The following is a 21480-nucleotide window of genomic DNA, read 5'->3' as shown; positions in this document are numbered from 1 at the left end:
TGTAAGCCCCAAAATTACAAAATGTTAAGACATTCCTTCTTTTGCCTAATTGATAACTGTTAATTGACAGTACAAGTGTTTAGTTTTGGTTTTTTGTTTTTGTTTTTAAAGGATTCTCATCGTTTTGGAAAAAACATCCAAAAAGCAATGGTTGACATCAGGGCTTTATTTAACCTTAGTAACAACTGTACCAAGTGATTTGCCTTATTGGTGTGAAGCAATCTCCTGTTGTTGGGATGAGGACTCTTCTGAACAGTGAATGAGAGCAAGGTTTATCAAACAGTAGTTGATGCAGAAACTGAGTCAACATCTTTTTGATCACCTACAAAAACCTTAGCAGTTTATCAAATGTTTCATTATTTTTTTCAGTAGTTTGGAAGAGTTTGTTTCCACGAAGGATGACTTTAGAAATCTTGTATGTTTCTAGGGATGAAGTATAGTATCATTGCATTAAGTCATGTATATTCTAACTCCTGCAGTTTTCTCTTCATTTGTATACACTTGCTCTTCTTTACTTAAAATTAGTTTACTTGTATTCCAGAATCAAAGGGATAAAACACACCTTAAACTCAAATACTAGAAAAAGTTCAATTTGCTATTAATACCAGAATGTTCTTCAATGTATCTGTTGCTTTATGTCAATGAATGACAAAACCTGTGGCTGTTTACATTGGTTTTGGTGGGGAGGGGGGTTTAAAGGTGATATATGTAAAACATAAAAAAAAAAAAAGTCCCTGATATAACCCACCATAACATACCAAGTGGTAGAATTTTTTTTTGTTTTGTGAAAAAAAAACATTGGGTAGTGCTACATTGGGTAGTAGTATGTGTCACCTAATTAGCATTTTTTCTTATTACTTACAAGCATATTTGCCACATTGTTGATTTTATTTCCATATAAATACATGGACCTGTGTGCTTGTTGATGTGAGTGCCTTAGAAAAAGAAAGATCCTAAACCCAGGAAAAAAGTTTGTGCTGGGAGTTGGTTTTACATTGTCTTAGTGGCAAAGAAGGTGAAGTAATAGTAATGCAGATCTAGTTTTCAATTTGTAAGTTAGGCTGATGTGGCATAAGTAGACTTGAATATGTTGCCACGTGGTGCAGTTAGGTTTAAAGCTCTAATGAAATGCTCCCATCTTAAACATCAGAGATCAGTCCCTATGAAATGCAGGAGTAACTTTGTTTCAGAGCTGCAGATAGGCATGTGTTTGTTTTGGTGGTCATTTGAGATAAGAGTTCCTGAGTCCCAGAGAATGTCAATTTATTTAAATGCAACTTGTTGGATAGTCTATGAAGCAAGGCCACCTGAAGAGGCTGATCAGTTGCAGCTGGCCTGCTTTCAGCCTGGCAGGACCACTACTACATTGCCAGCCATCTGCAGGAGAAGAGCAAACTATTAAAGCCATGAAAAATAGGTCCAGAATGGGAAAATCCTGGCCTGCTCAAAGCCCTCCTGGGACATGCTCTTGGTCAAGCACACTTTCTGAAGGATGGAGGGGAAAGCTAGTTCACTCAAAAAGGAGCATAATATTTCCAAGTGCAGAAATAAAATTGCTACTACAAAATAGAGTAACTTTGTGCAGGATGCTTATCTTCCCCAGGCTTTACAGGTGTGGTTACTTTTTACATCCTGCAGTGCAGTAAATGTACCTGTTAGCACAACAATTTATTTTATTTTCTTTTTTTTTTTTTAAATGTAAGGTACATGGTGTTTCGTAATACAGTGAATGCTGCTCCAGGACTATGCTGATTTTAAAATGCCTTTGGGATTGATACAAAACTTCTCATTAGACTTTGAATGTTTTCTGGCCAGTATTTCCAACTTTCTATGCCTCTTCATGTTTTATGTATTGAGGTGGGAAACCTCAAAATCCCAGATGCATACTTAAGCAAACGCATGCCTACATAAATGTAGGCACCCTCACAGAAATTTGCCAAAGACACTCATTATTTGATTACATACAGTGTGTGAGAAAGGACACTTTGAAATAAGCCTTACTGATGCTGGCAGGCCTGGAATTTATCAAACTACTTGCAACAATTTTATGGTGATCTATTCTTTTGGAGCTGCAGAAATAATGCACTGTTGTGGTTTAGTTGTGGGTTTTTTGTTTTTGTTTTTAATTGACCACTGGCCAATCTGTGCTTAAATTAACAGTAGGGCATATTAGCTTGTAGGTTTTTTCTTTAAAAAAAAATTTAGATTTGACTCTCAGGTTCTAAATGTTTCAAGTCTAATTGTAGTTAGTGCAGTTATCAATGCAATTTTACATTCTTAGAGAGTAAGTATAATTGACACAGAAAGCTGGTTTTTATTGTAAATGTTTTAAACATTTTGTGGTGTTAAATGTATTTTTTTTTTTTTAAAGTTGGGAAACATCATAATTCCTAAACAGATAAGATTTTATTTCACTTTCTTTAAAATGTCAACAGCATGTAAATAAAATATGCTTTTTGGATGTAAATCTTAAATCCACAGTGAATGTAGGTTATTAACAAATAACTAATTTAAATCTTGATGTTCAATATTGTGTACATACAGTAAAACTGCTTGCTTTTTTGCTCAAAAGCCATAGGAATGTAACTAAAATTACCTAGATTGGAATCTTTGAACCTCCTAGTACAATGTACTTTATTATAAAGTAAAATGTTCGTATTCCAAAAAAACTATTGATTTCTTACTAAAACCTTGGATCACTTATTCTCAATTAGTGATTTAAGAGCTCGAAGTTAGAGTTGAGTAGGTGGTAAAAGTCGGGTTGGATGATAATAAATTGACTTGTTTATTAAGTAGCAGTGTGGCATTTGTGGAATACCTTGAATGTGCATTTTCCAAATTTCATATTTCAGCTATTTAATGCCAGAAATTAGGAGAGCATTAAGTGCATTTAGAGGCTACCATTGTGATGTTGAAATACTAAAAGTTAAAGTTAAACCTACTAGACTGATGGAAATTAGGGAGCTAAGGTTTGAAACAATGTGCCTTTGTCTGACCTGTCTAAAAGCAAGAAGCATAAAATAATGAAATGCTGCAAACTCCATCAATAACCCATGGAGAACAGCTTAGGTTTGCCAAGCTACTTGAGAAACTAGCGGAAAGGTAATTCCAGCAGGGGTTATTGCAACCACCGACTCATGGACCCTCTACCCAAATCATACCACTGACTCAGAAGAAGTAGACGGAGTAACAGGACTGAACGTGCGTACTAATTTACATGCTAGGTGAAGAGACTCTGACCAATCACTTAATAAAATAACAGCACATGGTTTAGAAAGTTGAATATGTTAATGCTTTGTGTATAAATAACTGTAGATTTGAAGACTTGGTGTGCTGTCTTGGGACAGGCACCCATATTTGCGCACACATATGCAATAAAAGACAATGCCTCCACTCTGTGTGTGGATTGGGTCTTTGCACACCAGGTGATGGACCAAAGCTTCGGGACAACAATTGTCTGGTCCTAACACCATTCCAAACTAAATATTCTTTTATGGGCTGGGGTTTTTGAGGGACTAAGGAAGTGTGTGCCTGACCTTGGAAACTGTGGTTCCAATTCAGCCTTTATACCAACTGTTTTCTCGGATAAGATATATTAATTTAAGGTAGTTTTTAAAAAATCTTGTTCAATTACTCTATATCTATGGTTGGTTATTTACATCCAACACTTTGTGTCTATTTCCTACTCCTCTTCTGTGACTTCAAAAAATAAAATAAAATTTCACCATTACCACTACTTAGTACAATGTTTAATATCTTCTGTATCTTCTTCCAAGCTCCCTTGCTGCTCCCTTGATGCTTAATAATCATTGCTACTAAATTTGGTTAGGAATGGTAGTAGCAGACTATTCAGTTTATTTTAGTAGTGACTTACGCATGTTTTGCCAGTTAGTAGGAAATGTGTTAATTAATATTTTTTTCTTTTTCAGGTTCTGTAGAAAGAAGAAACAGCATAGATCTTGCTTTAGATGAGCTTTTTTTTTTTCATGAGATCCAAATAACTGCTGAAATGTTTCTGTGAAACAGTCTGCAAGCTAGTGGATAGCACTGGTTTGATCTTTACAGTGACTAATTCATAGGATATGAATGGTAAGGCAGTGGAGAACTAGTTCAGGCACAGAAAGTTAACATTGTTAAAATGTTATTTGCTTTATCTAATGATTCCCAGTACCTGAAAACTCCTTTGAAATTGCATTGAAACTGGGGACTACTTTTGAGGATTTTTTTATTTTTATTTTTTTTTTACTCTTTAAAGGTTTACCTACTGTTTATTTTTTAATTGCTATTTAATAAAAAAAAAAAAAAAAAACAAACCCACAAAAACAACCAAATAAAACCACACACAAAACCCACCAAATAGTTTTATGTGATAGACCATTTTCACAGTTGTTTAGCTTGCTCCTTTTCTGGATGTTGCAGCCTTCACTATGTGAAAGAACACAGGGATTCCACTTTTACACTTCATCTCTGTTAGATTCTGGCTGTATTTCAAACATTTCCCACCAAGGCTGGATATTAAAGTTGTGAATTGATATGTTCAGTCTGAATAGAAATGCTGTATGGAAACTTTCTAGGCACAGAAACTACTGATTTATTTTAGGTTTGTTTTTTTTTTTTTTTCCCCTCTTCCCTTTGCCTGTTTTTAAGAGTGGCAAGTATAAGATACATCTTACACTCAGAAAATGTTGCTGTAGTTGTACATGATGCATGGGATTAATCTGCTCTGGCTGAGATTGATGAACTCCTGTTGAGAAGTACTAGAATAAAAAACCCAGCTGTTAGATAAAACCTTTGAGAGGCAGGGAGAAAGCCTGGGGTTTGTTTCATTTTGTTTATCCCTGACTTTCATGGCTGCAGACCCAGGTCCCCCAGGGTAGAATTTTGTAGCCAAAAGTGTGAGGCAAAAATTGATTCCAGTTTCTACAGGATTGGCACCTTATGGATGAAAGGTAGCTTGAAATTTTGGGTGGGTTTAGCTGCAGGTTTGTTTTGTTTGTTTGTTTGGGTTTTTTTATTATTAACAACACACAAAATTTCCTAAAAATGCAGACATTAATATATAAAATGAAAAGTTCAGGTTAAACTTCTGCTTTCAAGGAAGCCATCTTTTATCTTAAATGGTAGTGGCCTCGTAGGTCTGATGTGTTTTCTAAACTCTGAAATCTCTGAAATGAGGTGATGATTCCAAGATTTACATAATGAGTTGCAGAAAGGGCTTTAAGAGCAGAAGCTGGAAGCCAGCTATTCCACAGACTGGTTGAGATTGGAAGGGACCTCTGAAGCTTATCTGGTCCAACCAGATGGTTGCCCAGGACCATATCCAGATGGCTTTTTGAGTATCTCCAAGGATGGAGACTCCACAACCTCCCTGAGCGGTAGTGCTCAGTTGCCTACACAGTGAAAAAGTGTTTCCTGACGTTCAGAGGGAAAGTCCTGTGTGTCAGTTTGTGCCCATTGCCTCTTGTCCTGTCACTGGGTGCCACGGAAAAGAGCTTGGCTCCACGTTTGCACTCTCCCCTCCTCTTTATACCTCTAGGCTAAACAGTCCCTGCTCTCTCAGCCTTTCCTTGTAGGAGGGATGCTCTAGACCCCTAATCATTTTCATGGTGCTTTGTTGGACCCTCACCACTCTGCCCATGTGTCTCTTGTCCTGGGGAGCCCAGAACGGGACTCAGTGCTCCAGGGGTGGCCTCACCAGAGCTGCTACGTGGATTATAACAAATAACCTCTTACTCGCTGCCAGGGCCCTGGCCCATCTTTGGCTCCTTGCAATGCGAGATAATTTCCAAGGGAATTTGTACTTTAAATACAAAACAAGCAAAGAAAAAAAAAATCCCTGCAAAGACCCACCCCAGCGCGCAGGCCACGCTCCCGCCTCTGCCGAGCGCGAGACCGGCCCGGGGCGGGGCGCGCGGCGCGGGCCGGAAACGGCGCTCTGGCGCGTGGCCAGGCTCCGTTAACGGTCTGGCGCGCCCTCGCCGCTCCCCACGTAGGAAAAGGAGGGCGCCGGCCGCGGGGGAAGGTGAATTGCCCTCGGGCAGGGGCAGAGAGGGCGCAGGGCGGAGGTGGGGCCTGCCCCGTTCCCTTCTGCCCCCGACAGCAGCGTGGTGATGTGGGGGGAGGGAGGAGGGCAGCCGGAGCTTCTGGGCAGGGCTGGTCTCCCTAGCCCGCCCCACGGGTGTCCCAGAGGCGGCAGGGGTTGATGCATACAGGTCAGAGGGACTCGAGCCTTCAGAGGGCTGCCACATGCCAGCCCAGGCAGGGGGATATGGGTGGCTTGGCCCTCCCCTAATTGCCTTAGTTTAAATCCAGAAATAGCAGTGTTGACGGTGCAGGTGGACCTTGGCCTATGTCTTTCTAATGGTGGCCTTGTGGTACTCTGGGTGGAGGTGCTTTGGCTTGTGTTGTCTAACTGGCAATAGTGACATGGAAAGTACAGACAAGAGGGGCATGTCGGGCATGTCCCTGCCTGCTCCTTGCAGGGGAGTTGAACTAGATGACCTTTGAAGGTCCCTTCCAACCTTAATCATTCTCTGATTCTAAGATTTGGTCTTAATGCGCTATTTACTGACGCAAACTTAAAATGGTGTCATTATACAGGCTGAGAGAGTTGGGGCTGTTCAGCCTGGAGAAGAGGAGGCTCCGGGGAGACCTTATAGCAGCCTTCCAATCCCTAAAGGGGACCTACAGGAAAGATGGGGAGAAACTCTTCAGGAGGGCCTGTTGTGATAGGACGAGGGGTAGTGGTTTTAAAATAGAGGGAGGCAGATTCATATTAGACATTAGGAAAAAAATTTTTTACACTGAGGGTGGTGCAACACTGGAACAGGTTGCCCAGAGAGGTGGTGGATGCCCCATCTCTGGAAACATTCCAGGCCAGGTTGGATGGGACTCTGAGCAACCTGATCTGGTTGAAGATGTCCCTGCGCCTTGCAGGGGGGTTGGACTAGATGGCCTTTAAAGGTCCCTTCCAGCCCAAACTGTTCTATGATTCTAAGTGTACTACATCAAATTTGATTGATTTTTTTTTTTACTAATAAAGCCAAGTAACAAAATTCTGATTTAAGTCTGAATGCTGTTAACATGTTTAGAAGTTACAAAGAATGTGTTCTTATGGTAAAAGCAGCTAGTAGTTGTTGGCATGCTGTCCTGTATTTTCTGAAAGCTAGATTCAGAACCCCAGCAACCTCTTCCAGTGTTACAAGTTGCACAGTTACATGTTAATTGGGTTAATTTTCAGTATTATGTATACTTGTTGTTTGGTTAAGACTATTTAATTCACTTCTAGATAGAAAAACAATTCAGAAGAATACTGAAATAGAAAATTCAATTATCTTCAACGAAAAAAAGTAAATATGAACCAGACGACAGTCTGTCCATGACTATGGAGAATCAGATATTGCTTGATATAAGATCAGTGATAGACAGTGGACTTGTAACTGAAATACTGCATCCAAGTAGTCCTGTTAGTTCTGAGAACTTTACTCTGGAAACTGAAGTAATTAATAATGCCATTGAAGGATTGCAGTCTAGCCAAGACAATAATTTATGCACTGTAAATGTGGGAGAGACTTTATTAGATCATTTTGAGTATCCACTTACCATTGAAAATCAAAATACAATAGTAAAAGTTGAAGTACATCCACATGAAAACAACAGCTGTGATAATGAAGATCTTGAAAAATACAAGGGATTAAATCTTCCAGAAGAAGCCGAACATATGCATTCACCTTACCTGCCTTCAGATGGTGTCCACTTGCTTTCTTCTGTAGCAATGCAGCATAAAAATTGCAGTGTTCCAACTTCAAGCATTTTGTCTCCAGAAGGAACAGTCAATCAAAATGTCAGAATGATACCAGTAAGATTAAGTGAAATACGAATTTTTATATATTAATGCATATTTTTTACTCAAATGTGGGGAATTGCCCAGTTGAAGCTTATATGGGATCCACATAATGTTTAAAGTTATGTCATAAATTTTATACTAGAACAAATTTAGTAGTAAATACAGAAATAAATTTCTGGTTTGTCTTGCCTGAAATAGCGTGTAGTGTGAACATATGATTCTGACGGCTGTTCTTTTTTGTCTGTGATATGAGCCATATTTTTAAATGACTGGGTAGTTATTTTGCTTATTAAAAATTCTTACCATGTCACAAATATACCCTCTTTGATTTTATATGTTACCATCTGTATTAGCAACTATTAGATAATTGTACAAAGTATAAATAGGATGTTAACTTTTGTTTGTTAGTTCCACAGGTGCCACACTTGTCATCTTAAAATTTGTAGTCCAAATGAGTTAAAAAGTAATTTATTTGTAGCAATATGTCATAGCCTGTACTGTTACATCTCCATGGGGAAAGTAGTTTTGTAAGACAAAGGAGTTTCCCATTGCTTACCACGTTTGGCAGTTTTTCTGTATAGTTTGGATTTATGTCTTCTGTGTTGGAACAATTAACTATTTAGAAAGTTATGCAGCATAAAACTTCTTGTGATGCTCACAGGACCAAATCTGTCTGCTTAATGCAGGCTATTCATATGTAGAATACTTATGTGTCCTTGCATCTTTGTTTATTGCTGTAGAATATTATCTGAAGAAATCTCTAGATTTTAAGTTTGCACTGTGGCTTCTTCTAGAGGGACACTGAGGTTTCCTCTGAGAAGCTATCTTGAAATAATTAAGCCTACCAGTTGACATTTTTTTCCATGTAAATATTTTGTCAAACAGTGCTGTTCTCAGATTAAAAAATCAAAAGCCCAAAACTGACAAAAATCACTTGGTTGATTTCCCCTTGCAGTATCCCACCAAGGTGCCGGGCTGACGCAGGGCTGTCTGTGCAGGAAACCCCCTATCACAGAAATCATTGCTGACGATACCCAGCCCAGTGTGTTTCCCAGTGGCATTTCAACCTGAGATGCTTGAGGTCTACTGTGGCAGTTACCTTACATGTTTTGGTTTTCTTTCTGATTTCAGGTTTCAGTTATAGTTTAATAGTATCTCTGGCTTGCAAGGTTGTTTACACACAGTAATATCAGCAGTTCTTTAATAATAGAGACCTTCAATTTTTGAACTATTAAGAAGGTTCAAAAGACTGATGGAAGCCTCTAGAAAATAAAGATGTGATTAAGGCATAACTGTTGCTTTCCTCAAAGTCGAGTTGAAGATAATGAAAATTTGTTAATCTCTGTACAAGGAACTAAAAATGAGATTTAGAAAAACTTTCTGACCATGTCCTTCTCTTCCTCATGTCCTTACTGTTTATCACACAAAATCTGCGTGTTTCCTTAGTTTAGCCTGTTTCTTGAAGGTATTAGAACTAAATTCTAATCAGATTATAAATAATTTTATTGAAATCAAAGAAAGCTGATCGGTTTTTTCTACATTGCTTGCTTACCCTCCTAAACTGCTGTCTATATTAAGAGGAAGCACAGCACACACAGACAGAGGGCAAATTGTCTAGTTCAAACAATCTCAGTTCTAATTTGAAACTAGAAAATAGTTGGGTTTTGTCTTTCTTCCATTTTCTGTTCATTTGGTTTGTTTTTGAAAATACACATATATTAAGTGTGATGCTATTACAGTTGTAAATGCATTAGATTTGAACCATAACTACATGTTGAGCAGAAAAAGCAGAAATAATATTCAAGGTTTATAACAGTATCTGGTAATTCTAAATCGGCCACAGCATTTGTGTGCTTAATTATGTCATGAAAATGTAAATAACTTCTAGTTTTTAAGGTCACTTTAAGTCAGTTTTTTGTTTATTCATTTGGCTTTTTAAAAATGAATAATTTAATGCATAAAATAGTTATAAATAAACCATTCTTTTCTTCAAGTGTCCAGGTCATTCATACCTTCAATTGCAGGTGAGAATAAATGTATTTGTTATGATGAGTTTAAAGGAATCTGAAACAACACTATGCAGTTACAAAACTCGACCAATTGCTTAAGTGGTAAGAGGATGAAAACCTGGCTTTAACATTAACATTCCCTGCCTGTGGAGATATGTTATTTGCAACTTAATTATTCTCTTTAAGTGCTTCAATTTTTTAAAACATAATTTCCTCGATATGGTCAAGACAAACTACAGAATTCAGCTGTTTAATGAAAGGCAGATTTCTGAAAATTACTGGAATTTTGTAGCCAGATTTTTCAAGGTTTTCCATTTGGTGTTTTAAAGTGTGTACTGAGAGGAGTAAGGCTTCTTTTGAAAGTGTGGCGTTTGTGAAAATGACACTGCAATAAGTTAATGGATCAGCAAGATAGTTGATAAATTGGTTTTCAACAAATGAGGGTGGCACCACATCTATGGTGGCCTGCCGCGACACATGGTAGTTGATCACCGTAACAAAAGTTCATTTTGGAGCAATCTGATTTATAGATATACAAGAATTTGCAGTCCAGTCTCAGATGACTACTTCTTACTTAGACTAAATACCAATGATCCCCAGTCAAGCTATATAGCTTGATTAGTTCTTGTTTTGTATAATTTGACTATTGCCTAACTTCTCCAACGCAGTTTAGAAATCAATTGATGCTTCATGATGTTGGAGACACTGAACACCATTGTTACTGTGAAGTATGTTAATGTTAATTGTTATTCCTCAGGAATATTTTTACTTGAAATATAAGCAGAAATCGTTCTGTCATTGACAAGTAATTAACCGTTCTTAGTATTACATTTGAATACAATCCTTGCTTTAGAATACATGATTTATGCAGATAAATTTTGAAATTTGTTGTATTTGCCTGGAATTTAAAGTAGATTTTGAAGCATGCCTTATTAATATTTAAAACTTTATGTTTCAGACTGAGATAAGAGACACAGGTGGTGATGTTATCGAGAATCACCAAGACACAGCAATTTTTCAAAGTTCAAATGTTGACGAGTCTGGTTGCAAGTTATTAGCATTGCACAGTGCAGCAGGGGAATCCAGATGTTCACACAGAAATGATTCCAACTCTGTGGTAATTACATTGTGTCATTGATAGCAAAATTATATGCTAGAGAAAATTAACTTATTTGTACCATGCTAGCATGAGGAAGTCCCATTTAGTAAGTGCTGTATCAAGAATGATAAAGCAGTCCCTTCCCTGGACTCTCAGTCAACATTTTATCTAGTTATAGTGCTACTTTTTATATATGTATATATAAAACATATTATTTTCTGTTTAACAGCTGGAAACAAAAAGAAACAATGTGAAGATTACCTAATCCAAAGGAAAAGTCTTGATTTAAATACACAGCTAAACAAATAAAATGAAACATGAACAATTACAACAGCATGTTCTGGTTAGGGAACTGAATCTGAAGCCAGCACACTGGTAAATAGCTAGAATATGCTGTACAACACCCCGTGGAGCAATTTAGAGAACCAGGAATCTGTATCACCTAGGTTGAGGAGCTACGGTGTTACGTATCAATAGCTGCTTGCAAAAATAAATTAAAATTAAAGGTCAAACCCCAAACAGCTTAATGCATAATGATCCATTTGTTTGGGAGATTCCAGTCTGTGATTACGAAGCTTTATAAGACTGGTGGTGTTCTTATGAAAACTTTATATCTATATGCTTTATATCTATATGCTTTTTTCTATATGCTTTATATCTATATACTTTATATCTATATGCTTTATATCTATATGCTTTATATCTATACAGCTTCTTAGATGAAAGCTAATCATTAGTTATCCATTCCAGGTTATCTACCAGTTAGAAGGAAGTACTCAAATACTCTGTATAAACAGTTGCGGCACACAAGAACTAAAACCAGCTCATCTAATTCCTGAGTATCCTGACCAACGTAATTATCTTCAATCAGGTACAATAAAAATGAAGTTGTCTTTAGCCTGTCAGATAATATATTGTAGATTGTTAATGTGCAACTGCATGTGTTTATGTTCTTAAGCAGCGACAGTGGGAGATGAGCCAAAGATAATGCATCTGTCACCAGTTATTATTTTGCTTTATTTTATAACTGAAAAATCGCTAGGAGCTTCAGTATAATAAGAATGATGTGATGGACATGTTGAATTTATTGAAAGTTTGTCATATACAGATTATTTTCCATATAAAGCACATTTAGCATGAGCGCATGCATACATTTACATTTACCCCTGCTTGCCACCAAGCGTCACTGTTTCCCTGTAAATGAAGAGTAGCGCTGTGGGCTCTGGGTATACTTTAGCCTTGGGATTCAGAATGTCTCACTAATATTTACATAATTATGTGAACCTGAAATGCCATCAGTTTTTAAAGAAAGTTGTTTCTGAGGTCCAAAAGTGAAAGCTATTTAGATGGAGTAACACATTTTCATCTGAGCAGCAAGAAAGTATTGGAGTGTAATTTGGTTTTAATTTAAATAAATATTTGCTTACCTAAATATAGCTTCCTCAATATAGCTTCCTCAAAAACACTATTAACATAGTTTATTTCATTATTTATTATTATAATTGTATTACAATGGTGCATTTGGATGGCAATGCAAAATCAAAGCCTTTTAATGTTAGGCACCATACAAGCACAGGTACTGCTCTAGTATCAATAGGTCAATAGGTGCTGAGTGTGACCATCTCTTAGCAGATGCTACAGGTATGGTGCCTGTTTGCTTGTATTTGTCAGAAGCCATCAGAAGAGTAAATCAGAGACATTCAAGTTAAAGGTCATGTTCCTTTATGAAATTCAAACTCTCATTCATTTGCTACGAAAGAAGAAGCTGAGGAGGGATGTGCTGGCATATATTTTTTACTTTTTTATAGCAAGTAGAAGAATTAGGTCCAGAAATTATATCTAAAAGTTTCCAGGGACTAATCTCTTCAGCTTTTGAATTAGACTGTCCTTTGGCTTCTGGTTTTGTTTTTTTTTTCTCTTTCTTTAGATGGGAAGGAAGTAAGTACATGTTTAAGATTCATCTTGTAATTTTACTGTAACTGGTGTTTACTTTTTTCTGCATAGGCTAGGATGCTTATATACTTACATACAGTTCTTCACTAGGACTTACACAAAGATTTACTCTTACAGCTATGGTTTTCTCCATGGTTTTTTTAGTATTTTTTTTTCATAAGCTAAAGACCTCTACTCCAGATGCTTTCTCAGAACTCTGGAAATTTGTAAAATAAAACCTCAGGATAAATATATTTAATTGTTTCTGACATTCTTCTTATTTTATCAAATATTGTAAGTCTGTGGCATTTGAATTTAAATGTACGTGATATCATAGAGTAAAAACATCCTATGCTCAAATTCGTAGCTGACAAATTGGTGATGGGTTCTTCTGTCAGGGGTATTTTTGTGCAGTTAGATTTTTATTCTTGTTTTTTTTCAATGAGAAAAACATTTCTGGAGAGAAAACTTCTAGGTGCTTCATTGACACTGTTTATTGTAGAGTAAATTTGCATTCAAAACTAAATTGTAGGAGAAAGTGCAAACGGAGGACAGAGAGCCTCACGTAATTTTTTTAATTAATGAAAGAAGTTGACTATACCAATTTTCCACATACTTAATTCAAAAAATATTTATGCATAGGTGAAACTTTATATGCTGTGAGTAGTTCTTCTGTCTTCAGGTAAATGTTTTCTTTTCAGATTTGCACAACCCTGTAACAGCTGTAATGGGGCAGTTTTTGCCTCTTCCAGGTGAACTGGTTCTGAATGAACAAGAGGTAAAGAAGCTTTGTCCTTTAAACTTGTTAAGTACCACATACACTCTTTTTCCTTTTCTTAAAATGCGTTATTAAGTCTATTTCAGGAAGCAACAATTGTGTGCATTTCCTAAAGACAGGTTACCTAGGTTGGACAGACTAATTCTGTACTCAGTATACTTTCTGCATGTAAAGGTTTCTGATTTCAACATTTTCTAGAACTCATACCAGGATTAAAAATACAATTTTCCATAAGAAAAATAAATTTATTCCTGTTTTGAAACCTTGACTTTGGTATTATATAGATTATGTTACCTCTGAGAACCATTTTAAGGCTCTTTTGGGGTGAAGGAAAGCACATTGACTTTTACTGGAAGAAGGGGAATATTTTCTTCCAGTAGGATTTTTTACACTCTTTTCTCTTGATTATGATTTAATAATCATTAAGTCTTCATAATTTTTGTTGATTATTTTTTTGTTGTTGTTGATGAAAATTGAACAGAAGACTATAGATCTTTGCAGATGTTTGGTTTCTCATGTATTATTTCCAACAGAGCTGGTAGCAAAAATCACTGTGAATTTTTAATTGTTAACTTTTTATTTGTGTGAAGTGAATATGTGGTGTTGGTACAAACAGAGCAAATGGTTTGTGGATAGCAGCCACTATCATAAAAGAGGGAAGAAAAAACGCAAGGGTCAGATGAACAATGACCTAAGGAGTCTTTCATTTCTAAAGGCAGTATATCTACAAACTGGTGCCCAAACATTCTGGAACAGGCTTGTAGTTCTTTAACATTATCCCAAATTAGTAGTTTCCTAGGTTTCTTCTTTTGCTTCTAGTGTATTAATTTCCCTCTTTTTTTGTAGAAAATTAACTCTATTCTCGCCTGAACCAGGACAATAATCTATTAAAATAACAATGATTTATAATTATTCATTGTCCCTGCATTACCAGCAGTATCAGTGCAATCCTAATTGCTCTTCCCTTCTCTCTCTCTCCATAACCAGGTCCTTATTAATCATATGTCTGAAGAGACAACAGATCTGCAGTGTGTTTTCTTGGCCTATGAGCTGATTCTTTTTTTAAAATTTTGCTTAGTCTTCAACCAATTAGATGTCATATTGCAGCTGAACATAATGTAAATCATCAAGTCACTAGCCAGGTTCAATTGACTACTGGAATTAAAAGCAACTGAACCTTGAATTATTAGTAAATTGAAAATAGTGCACCAACACTGCAGCACTGAAAGCTCTTCTTGGTTCTTTGTGCTGGGAGAAACAGGATTCCTGACTTATGGAATGGTTTCCAAGAGGAGATGCATGTCCTTTTCATGACTCTATACTTCCATGACTTTTTGTCAGTAACCTTGGCAACCAAATTACCCCTGAAGCATGTTTTTGTGTTACTTTTTCTCTGTTAACTTATAAAAGTATTTTTTTTTAAGTTGACATAAACAGGATATATGCATTTTATCTTCAATAGTTTGAAAATGGACCCTTACAACCAGTAGCTAGCACTGCCGCATTCCATCTGGAATCAAATCTGCATGGGCCAGTGAAAATGACCTCAGAGGGGTAAGATGCATGAAACATCTTACATCCATGATGACTTTTGAGTTTTAAACTGACGGTGACTCCTAGACATTTTAGTGTTGCATAGCTGCTTCTCACTTGTAGCAAAAATGCAGTTTTGTAAGAATGTGTGTATCTTGGTAGTCATGATGCCAATTGTCAAGACTATGTAGCATGGTTAGAGGTTTTCTTAGGATCAATGCTGCCCATTTGCCTGAAAAACATTTAATTTTCTAAGTTAATTCATATGTTTCCAAATTAACTAGCATGTATTTAGCCTGCATTTCTAACACTAATGGAATTCTTTTAATAATATTTAATTGCAAATCATTTCGAAGTTCGAGACAGATGCAACCCCAGAGTGAAAGGTGGGAGAGCTTTGCAGTTGCACAAGCATTCGCAGGTTGTGTGACTAAGGGCAGACCTGTCCCAAGTAGTGACAGTTGGTGGATAGAGGGGGATTACAGGTTGCTTATTCTCTTTTTCTCATGCACTCTGTGAGGCCACACTTGCCAAGTAGCACCAGTATTGGTGTAAAAAACCCCAAACCAACAATATTTATTGTTTCAAAACTATAGAATAATTCATTCTCATTGTAGTTGTATTTGTATTTTTTTCCTAATTTTTTCCTTTTTCAACCTGTGTAGCTTACCTTTTGGTTCAGAGGTTACAAAGTCTAAGAAACCATGTAACTACAGAAAATCTCAGTGTCTTAAATTGTAAGTAATAGTTTCTCAACATTTAATAAATGCTTATAAAGTGTATAGATGAAATTACAAACATGCAAGAAATGTGTGCTTTAAAATGAACAGTACATACACATCAAAAATTACCCATCTGATACTGAGTTAGAAAGATCCACAGCTGATGTAAACTAGTGTCACACAAACTCAGAATTTGGTGCAGAGGTGTTGATGACTGCATGTAATCCTAAGTATGAAAAATAAAAAGAGAAGCTAGAAGAATTGTTCAGAGCCTGTCTGGAAAATCCTATGTCAAATGTAAATGCTGTATACTAAAATATCTCTCTGTCTTGATGCTGCTCTCATACATAAATAATATGCACCAAGATGTATACACAATAATTAAATTTTGATTCATTGATGGACTGGGTATATTTTACAAAATGTAAAATTGAAAGAGAAAGAGAAGCTCTTTGTCTAGGTTTGGATGTGATTAAATTACAGAGTAAGAAACATTTTTCGTTAGTAGAAACTGAACATTGTGCCTAGAAGTAGAATTTAAATTTAAAAATTTACACTTAAACCAGTTAATTTTTTTCATTTCTTATGTTATTTTACATGTTAATCATAGATACTGTGATTGCTTTGCCAGTGGTGGTTTTTGCAACAACTGCAACTGCAATAATTGTTACAACAATCAACTTAATGACACTGAGCGATTTAAACCCATTAAGGTAAAAAAAGAAAAGAAAAGAAAAAAGTACAGTACACATTAGTATCAGCTTCAAGTATGAAAAATATAGCAGTACTGTTTTTTCCACAAGTTAGAGTATTTGAAATATGTTATTTTTAGCATAAATAAAGCTAATGTTACCTCTGTATTATTTTTACATAAAGAAATGCAGGAATTTCTTTCCTTCCTTTTATAGAACTTCAGAAACTTTGGATTAAAACTAGTGCTGTGTTAACTGAATGACAATTTTTACTCATGGAATACTCAGTATTCGACCCCAAATTTAACTTCCATATTTTTTTTCACTTGAAGGAAAATTTATTGTATCCCAAAGTCAGAGAGTAGTTAAAGGAAAATAAATTCTTACTATTCAAATTATCATTCTCGTTGGCAGATCTTCTGCAGTTGTCTGTGTTAGTCTTTCTGTTTGACCCATGCGGCAATGCAGAGTTGGCTTTCCTGGCAGCAACACTGAACCCTGCACTAGTGAGAAGCAGGTTGCTTCTACATTTGGAGACTAATTTTGTTAGTGGAAGAAAGAATAATATGTGGACTAATTTTTGTGTGTATATTAAACTGCACAATCTGGGTAATAATCTAATAGGTATGTTATATTTCATAACTTAAAGTGGTAATGAAAAGTCTTATTCTACTGCTGATGCTTTAAGGATATGTTAATGGCTTTGTGCTTCTTGTATGCAACTCTCCAGAACTCTTTTTGTATCATTCACATCATTTTGGGATTGTACAAGACATTGATCTAATTAGAGTTAGAGCTTTGCCACATCCAACTAGTCAAAGCCACAGCCATTTTTGCAGTCAGTATGCAACAACTAATTTTCAAATCAGATGCTCGTCTGTAATTCAGCTGATGGGATTGTTGGTGTCTAGGCACTCCTTTCACTGCTGTAGATGGCATCTTGTAGAGCATAATAGATCTTGTTTGTCACTGAGGAAAGCATACCAGTACCATCCATAAATATTGTACACAAAGGGCATATAACCTCTTTAACCTGCCTTTTAGTAGTCCGTGGCATTGCAAGATCTTGGGACCTAATTAAAACCTCGTGTTCCAATCCAGTGCTAATTTCAGTGAATGGTCTTTGTATTGAGCCATTAATAAAACAAGATATGTTTAAAACTTCTGAGATGTATGTAACTATGTATGCAAGGGTTCTTTCTTCACTGACAACTTTTTATTTCTGGTGAAAGTAGTGAAGTAGTGAAGTAGTCAGCAGTGAAAGAAAACCAGCCCCAAGAGAATTGTGGATGGATCATTTAGGTTATTCCATAAAAAAAAATGTAAGTTGCTTCCCGTGGTAGAGCCAAGTCAGCTTACTGTTCTGGAATCTTTGAATTCCTGCGCTCACGTGCCATGGAAGACTCCTTTATCCATGGGCATCACACTACCAACAATGAGAGTGGAAAGTAGGAACTTCCTCGTTAAATATTGGATCACAATCATTCAGGTGTTTAAAAACATTTCTTTGAATTTCTCATGATCTAGCAATTTTTGGTTTAGGCCTGTCTTGATAGAAACCCAGAAGCTTTCTTACCAAAGATTGGAAAAAGGAAACTAGGAGAAATTAAACCTCAACATAACAAAGGATGCAATTGCAAGCACACAGGATGCCTCAAGAATTACTGTGAGTGCTTTGAGGTGAGTGAGGGAAACTTCCGTCTCATGAGTACCTTAACGTTGACTATGTTCCTAACTAGTAGTTGCTAAAAATAATCACATCACTTCTTCCTTTTTATTTTTCATCATAAAACTTTTTGAACATAGGAGGCACAGTCTCTTTCTTACCATGTCTTTAAAGAACTGAATCTGACTGAAGTTGATCAGCTAAAATTTTCAGTATCAGGAGCTCTCAGCCAATGCCTTTCTCCAGAATAAATAAGGAATGTTTTTCCACTAATCCTGGTAGTTTTTTTTGCATCCATGGTGTTTTCTTATCTTGCAAAGTTATCCACAAGTTGAGGGGAGGAGAGATTTGTCCATGTACAGAATATCAATGTCCACAGACAATCCATGTTAAAAAGCCTGTCTTCCTTCCTTCCTGTATTGACACTGATGGTCTCGCTCTGAGAGTATCCAACACCAGCACATTTAGAATAAGTCCCTGGTGGTATAGCTCCAATGGTTGCTTACATCTCAATTTAAGATTTATATGATTTTTATTCTTAGTATTCTGTATTTACCAGGCTAAGATTATGTGTTCCTCTATTTGCAACTGCATTGGTTGCAAAAATTATGAAGAAAGTGCAGATGAAAAAAAACATCTGAATGTGCTAAACTACATGAACATTGGAAATAATGAAGGAAATAGCCCAGTTTTAACATCATCGTTCAAGATGATACCAGAATTGAAGACAGACAGGTGAATATTTGGAAATAGCAGTGCATAATCCATTGCTCTGACTTCATTAATTTTTTTGTGTAAACACTATCGTAATTATCTAAGAAACAGTGACTAAAGTGACAGATTACTTATACACAAGGAATCACTTCATGTAACATTTGCCATCTTGTTTCTATAAGTAAAAAAATATCTGAAGAAGAGGCTATAACTATCCTTTAATAATATAGTTTACAGAGTTCAGGGGTATATGTATTAGTTCTGCTTACAAAACAGCAGTTATTTGTGTGTTGATCACATATTTCATTTTCAACTTATTTTTCCCCTTAGCTACTTTATGTTTTTCCTTCAGTTTCTCTGTTCTTAATTTTTTTTTGTGTTCAAGCATTCATTTCTAACAAAACCACGACCAAAGAAGTACTAATAAAATTATGTTGTTAATGTTTGTGATGTTCAATTAATAAGCATGTTTATATCACTGCTTCTTTCCCATCTCTTCATCCTTTGGCCCACCTCCTGTCAATTTTATTTGTGTTGGCAATTTGGATTGTAAAATACTCTAAGGCCATACTATCCTGATGTTGTTATGCTTTCTAACATAGTTGTAGCCTAATCTCTATTTTTGGTTAGTTTATAGTAATTTGCCTAATAAATAGAAACACTTGTTAATAGCAATTAAATTAATTGAATCACCTCTTGATTGATTTTAGGGAGCTTTACTCCAGGCTCTAAAATTTTCAGTTTGCATGCATCATTTTCTTTGCTTCTTTGCATCAACCATTACCTTGAAATTCTTATCTTAATTCAATTTTTAAAAATACTTTCTGATTCCCTATTTTTAAAATATTTAATAGCTTCTGCTGTCGGTAGTGTATTGATGGGGTAGATTGTGCTTTTGCTTGAATCACACAGTAGGGTGAGTTATGTTATTAATATAGTAGAATGAGTTATGATGTTAATGACTGGTAGTTTCAAGAGTTTATTCAAAGCAAGGCTGCTAAGGTGCCATTCAGGGAATCCTTGAGGGTCTTGGTGCTGTTTCCTTTAACAGCAGTAGGCTGAATTTACATTTAGTACCTCCTAGACCCTGACTAAGCCTTTTTAACACATTTCCTTGTACGTGAGGGCAGGATCTGACTATTGCGTGCAGATGGAGGAAGAGGCTTGTTGTATAACCTTTCTCTATCTGCACCTGATGGGCACTATTTGCATAGACTAATTATGTAGTGTGAACACAGTCTTCCATGTGATAAGTCAGAAAAACTCAGAAGCAATCTGTTAGAAGCAGAATCTATCCAGTGCAGAACAGTGAAATTCCTACAAGGACGTATCTTATGGTAGCAGTGCAGCTACTCTGATCCACCTCTGTGTATTCCAACTCTTAACCGAGTTTTGCAGTTTGTCTTTTAAAATATTTTGTGTATTTAAAATGGAGATATTTCATACTAGTTTATTTTCCCCTGTCAGGCAACCAGCTGTATGTGCATCTTGGGATGAAGCGAAAGCAATATGTGCTTGTCTCCTGGTGCAAGCTGAAGAGGCAGAAAAAAGAGGTTATTCTGTCTGTCTAGCTGAGCGGATGATCATGGAGGAGTTTGGGAGGTGTTTATCCCAGATCCTACGTGCAGAATTGAAATCTGACGGACTGAAAATTGAATAATGGTCAATGTATTATAAAGCAAATAATTATTAATATTGATATGTTGCCATGGTCTCCATGATTTTGCTACTGAATGATCTTATTTGATCTTTCATAGGAATAATTTCACTGGCTTCAGCTGAATTCTTTCTGAGTTATGCTGGTGTAAGCAAAACCAGCACCACATCCAGCATTTTTCTAAGTAACTTAATACTGTTAAAGCTTATTCTGTTTTCTATTAAAACAGATTTTCTGTGTAGTTAGGGCTTTCTAAGCCTATTTTTCAGTCTTAGAATCTTATTAAAAGTAAGTGTAACTTAAGATTACGTTATTTGATGTTTATGTGAGTGGAAATGCAGTAAAAACTGAGTAAGAATTTGCTATCTTAGTTTGGTTATTTTATGAATTGTGAAGCAATTCTGTTTCCAGTGGTAGTAGGCAAATCTACTAAGTTTTTCGGTCTTCTCCGTTTTGGCAGCTTATTTCTGTGGTCTGCAGATGTACTATTTTTGGAAAACTGAGCAATGTTGTCAGTAGGTTTGGTAGTTACTGTTGGGAAAAAACCCCATACCTGACTTTGTTCAACATTAGATTTGTTAAACAGATGAGCCTCATAAAAAATAGGAGGAAGATGACCTCCTTTTTACTCCTATTGGAAAGTACAGGATTGACATTTGCTGAATCCTACATTTGCAATCCAGTTTCTTTCAAAGCCTGGAATACTTTTGTTTAATTATTCATTTTTCTTATGTGGACATTTTCTCTGTGACATTTCTTCCTCTTCTTATTCTCACTGTTTGGATAATAGTAGATTTTATTTTCTCTAACAGGAGTAAGCTATTTGCTGCCA

General features: G+C 36.2%; 2 protein-coding genes across 7 annotated transcripts in view; both read left to right on the top strand.

Annotated features, from left to right (window-relative positions):
• CPT1A (carnitine palmitoyltransferase 1A) overlaps nucleotides 1-3736 on the top strand; it is a 41240-nt gene extending 37504 nt beyond the window's left edge. For all 6 annotated transcript variants that reach the window (XM_086748357.1, XM_086748355.1, XM_086748356.1 and 3 more), the window contains one exon: nucleotides 112-3736. In XM_086748357.1, coding sequence (XP_086604483.1) covers nucleotides 112-198 — 87 coding nt within the window. In that variant the 3' untranslated portion in view covers nucleotides 199-3736. The remainder of the gene's footprint in view (nucleotides 1-111) is intronic.
• Nucleotides 3737-7384: 3648 nt separating this feature from the next.
• Nucleotides 7385-20651, top strand: TESMIN (testis expressed metallothionein like protein). The gene is made up of 9 exons (XM_086749625.1): nucleotides 7385-7858; nucleotides 10814-10972; nucleotides 11705-11825; nucleotides 13588-13664; nucleotides 15127-15218; nucleotides 16530-16632; nucleotides 18154-18291; nucleotides 18837-19012; nucleotides 20459-20651. Exons 1-9 carry the CDS (start codon nucleotides 7385-7387, stop codon nucleotides 20649-20651), a joined length of 1533 nt encoding a protein of 510 aa, XP_086605751.1.
• Nucleotides 20652-21480: the final 829 nt, after the last annotated feature.

This window comes from Chlamydotis macqueenii, chromosome 5 (genome assembly GCF_036417535.1).
Source record: "Chlamydotis macqueenii isolate bChlMac1 chromosome 5, bChlMac1.mat, whole genome shotgun sequence".
Lineage (NCBI taxonomy): Eukaryota > Metazoa > Chordata > Aves > Otidiformes > Otididae > Chlamydotis > Chlamydotis macqueenii.
The sequence above is the reverse complement of the archived record's forward strand: the minus strand, read 5'-3'. Positions and strand labels throughout refer to the sequence as shown.